Raw genomic sequence first — 3,836 nt, 5'->3', positions numbered from 1 at the left:
TCAATGGTTGACTGGTTGCTTGCAAGTTAGGTAATTGTCTGTGAAGAAAGAGTTAGGTTCCTGCCTAGGCTGCTTTCAGCCCTAGGAGTTAATATTTTCCTCACTTTATAGTATCTCAGGGTTCTAGATTTTACCATAGATGAATGGTCATGGAATCTGAGAGACCTGGCACTATGGACTGAATGGAGACCCCTTCTAAACTATGGTACCAACCTTACCCCTGGTAGCATTTTTAGATATAATCAAGTTAAATGAAGGCCTACTGAGTTATGACAATCCTTAACCCAATGGTTAAAGTCCATGTTAGGAGAGCAAACTTTGGTTGAGACACAAATGGGGAGACACCATGTGACAATGGAGACAGATTGGAGTACTACACACATGCTTAAGCCAGAGCCCTAGGGTTTGCCTGCACATGAAAGAAACTAAGAGAGACATGCCAAACAGAATCTCATTCAGACTCTACAGGAGCAATCAACATTTTTCACACCTTGACTTACATGTCTATCTTCCAGGACTAGGCAAATATTTTAAGTTGCTTTAAGCCACTCAGTATGTGTTCCTTCCCCCCACAGCATTTAGCTGTGACCTTCCTGGCTGGCAACCCCCACTCTTCCCCTGGCGTTATCTCTGGCCTATTCAAGCTGCGACATTCCTGGCCTACAGCCTCCATCCTTCCCCTGGCGTTATCTCCGGCCCTTGTTCCGTTGGGAACAATACAGCCACTTTCACCTTAACTACCAGGGCCGCCTCAGCGCAGCTCCACCTGGAGACCAGCAGAAAACTGCGTGACTGAAAGCAGACAACCCGCCGAGAAGAAGATCCAACGAACTCGCGGCCATTTGGGGGGCAGGATGGTTTTTCCAAAGACTATAAATATTGGCTAAATAATAGTAAAGTCAGTCTCTATGGGCAACTGTCCTCTTGACTCATTTCTCTTTCGCCCCCTTCCCGTTACCCTCAGAATTCTCTTCCAGGTATTCCGGTTCACATGTGGCCGCGGGCGGCAACAAGTATGTGGATATTTGTTATAGTGTGCAGGACACTAATATACCCATCAGTCTTCAAGTGTGAGAGATGAGCCTGGCCTATTTAGAAGAGAATTCAGCAAACATTGTCATGACTCTGTAATAGGACATTTTTGTCTCCCCAGCATGTATGTGCTTGGGGTTCTGGGTGGTAAGCCTCCCACCACCCCTCGGAAACTCCTGGTCTTCTGGATTTACTGGTCACTTGCTTTCTGGTTCACCTTGGATTCTCTTGACTGGATCCTTCATTGTTGGTTATTCTGAACCTAGACAGAAACTAAGAAAAGCTTGTAGAAAACAATTCTTGACTCCATTTAGCTGATATAATTTTAATTTGCAATTTTCTTGTCAGGATGAGTACCAAGAAGTTGTTAAAAAATCATTATCTAGCAATCTCATGACAATGTCATTTTATACTGATGGGGTAATTTCTCCCTTCAGAAAGAACTATTTCTTGAGTAATTATTTTGGGTACTAAGTGACAGGCTCAGACTATTTTGGGACTCTGTGGCCTTGTCTCCTGACTTGCGTTTACCTTGAGGATAATGTGTGTGGCGGGTATCACCTGTGAGTCATTCTTCTTCCATGACTCTCAGTGATGTTCCTGTCTTCAGCAGACAGCAGAATATGACAGGGATGGCTCAGGAGACCGACTGCTGTGTGGTTCTTATGTAAGACTAGCAGAGAGGATTGCTCTTGATTGCTTCTTAGTAAGAATCCTTTGACTCTGGCTAGATGTGAGACACACACACACACACACACACACACACACACACACACACACACACACACATAGTCATGGGGAATGAAAGAGAGGGGGCAGAAAAAGGAGGGGTAGGAGAATTCTTAGGAGATTTGTTAGATGTGAGGAAGTGTATACAATAGCTAAGTCCGACCGCTTTATTTAGAGCTTCCAACTTAAAGCCACCCAGTCAGACCAACACAGGTGTAAAGGGAGTAGACTTCACTGAGGGCTCCTGCAATGCAACTTTCATGATTACTTGTTAATTTCTATGGGAGGGAATAAAGGGGAAATAAAGAAAGCTATTAGCACACTTTCAAAATTGCCCAAACACCACATCTTCAGGACAATGACAAATGAATTAAAATGATGCTCAAGTATTTCAACTTTCATCTTGTTCCCACCCTCCCCCAGCATGAACCTCACTGAGAGTCTACTCAGTATCACACCATTGGATAGCCTGGATTCTTCGGTGAGCTTTATTAATGGAATTCAAGAGAGGAAGGCTCCCTGGATCTCTCCTATTATTTTGAGGGTCTGTGATGGAAACTGTGAGGGAGATGCCTACTGTTGACAGCTGAGCTGGGACAGGGACTCCTCAGAAGCCAAGGGCCTCTCTCCTGCTCTCTTGCTGGGGTGGGTGGTCCAGGGCTTCTTACTCCTTGAGGCCATGTAGGCCATGAGGCCCACTTTTTGTAGCCGTATTCATTGTCATACCAGGAAATGAGCTTTACAAAGTTGTCACTGAGAGCAATGCCAGCCCCAGAATCAAAAGTGAAGAACTGGGAGATACTGTTGAAGTCGCAGGAAACAACCTGGTCCTCAGTGTAGCCCAGGATGCCCTTTAGTAGGCCTCGGGATGCCTGCATCACCGCCTTCTTGATATCATCATACTTGGCAGGTTTCTTCAGATGACATATCAGATCCACAACAGATACATTGAGGGTAGGAACATGAGAGGCCATGCCAGTGAGCTTCCCGTTCAGCTCTGGGATGACCTTATCCACAGCCTTGGTAGTACCAGTGGATGTAGGGATGATGTTCTGGGCAGCCCCATGGCCATCATGCCATAGCTTTCTAGAGGGGCAATCCTCAGTCTTCTGGGTGGCAGTGATGGCATAGACTATGGTAACGAGTCCTTTCACAATGCCAAAGTAGTCATGGATGACCTAGGCCAGGGGGTCTAAGCAGTTGGTGGTTCAGGATGCATTGCTGACAATCTTGAGTGAGTTGCCATACTTCTTGTGGTTCATACCCTTCACAAACATCAGAAGAAGGGGTGGAGATGATGACCCTTTTGCCCCCACTCTTCAAGTAGGCCCCAGCATTCTCTATGGTGGTGAAGATACCAGTAGACCACACAACATACTCAGCAGCAGCAACACCCTATTTGATGTTAGTGAGATCTCCCTCCTGGAAGACGGTTATGGCCTTCCTGTTGATGAAAATCTTCCCATTCTCAGCCTTGACTATGGCATTGAACTTGCCATGGGCAGAGTCATACTGGAACATGTCGACCATGTCAATGATGGCAACGGTCTTCAATTTGCCAGGTGAGCAGGCAGCCCTGGTAACCAGGTGCCAAATCGTTCACTTAGACCATTGTGTCTAAGGGGCACTGCTGTCATTGCATGAGAGGATGAGTCTGTCTCTGGGACAGGGAGGAGCAGAGAGCCATGACCTGGATTCTTATTCCAAAATTTCCATGGTGTCTGTCTGTTTTAGGTCCACATCTTCTGGCACTAACCATTTTTAATGTTTAAGAGATGGAGATGCTGTTTTCATAGCAGAGACTCTTGAGCAGCCATAGTTCCCCTCAAAAAACAGGGCAGTATGTGTGGTATACGCAGTGTGTGACCAACAAGGGTGCCAACGGCACTTTCACGAGATGACCCTTAACGCCACTTTACACAAAGAAATTGACATAGATATGTTCAATTCATTGTTCTAGAACATGTGGCATAGATATGTTCAATTCATTGTTCTAGAACATGTGACATAGATATGTTCAATTCATTGTTCTAGAACATGTGAGAGAGCAACAAAACATGAAGAAGGTTTCAGTG

At 45.5% G+C, this 3,836-nt stretch overlaps 1 protein-coding gene across 1 annotated transcript; it reads right to left on the bottom strand.

The window, feature by feature from the left end:
* Positions 1-1,245: 1,245 nt before the first annotated feature.
* LOC127697050 (glyceraldehyde-3-phosphate dehydrogenase-like) lies at positions 1,246-3,272 on the bottom strand. The gene is made up of 3 exons (XM_052199921.1): positions 3,258-3,272; positions 2,461-2,939; positions 1,246-1,294 (listed from the first exon to the last, which is right to left on the bottom strand). The coding sequence occupies exons 1-3, from the start codon at positions 3,270-3,272 to the stop codon at positions 1,246-1,248; spliced, it is 543 nt and encodes a 180-aa protein (XP_052055881.1).
* Positions 3,273-3,836: the final 564 nt, after the last annotated feature.

This window comes from Apodemus sylvaticus, chromosome 12 (genome assembly GCF_947179515.1).
Source record: "Apodemus sylvaticus chromosome 12, mApoSyl1.1, whole genome shotgun sequence".
NCBI lineage: Eukaryota > Metazoa > Chordata > Mammalia > Rodentia > Muridae > Apodemus > Apodemus sylvaticus.
The sequence above is the reverse complement of the archived record's forward strand: the minus strand, read 5'-3'. Positions and strand labels throughout refer to the sequence as shown.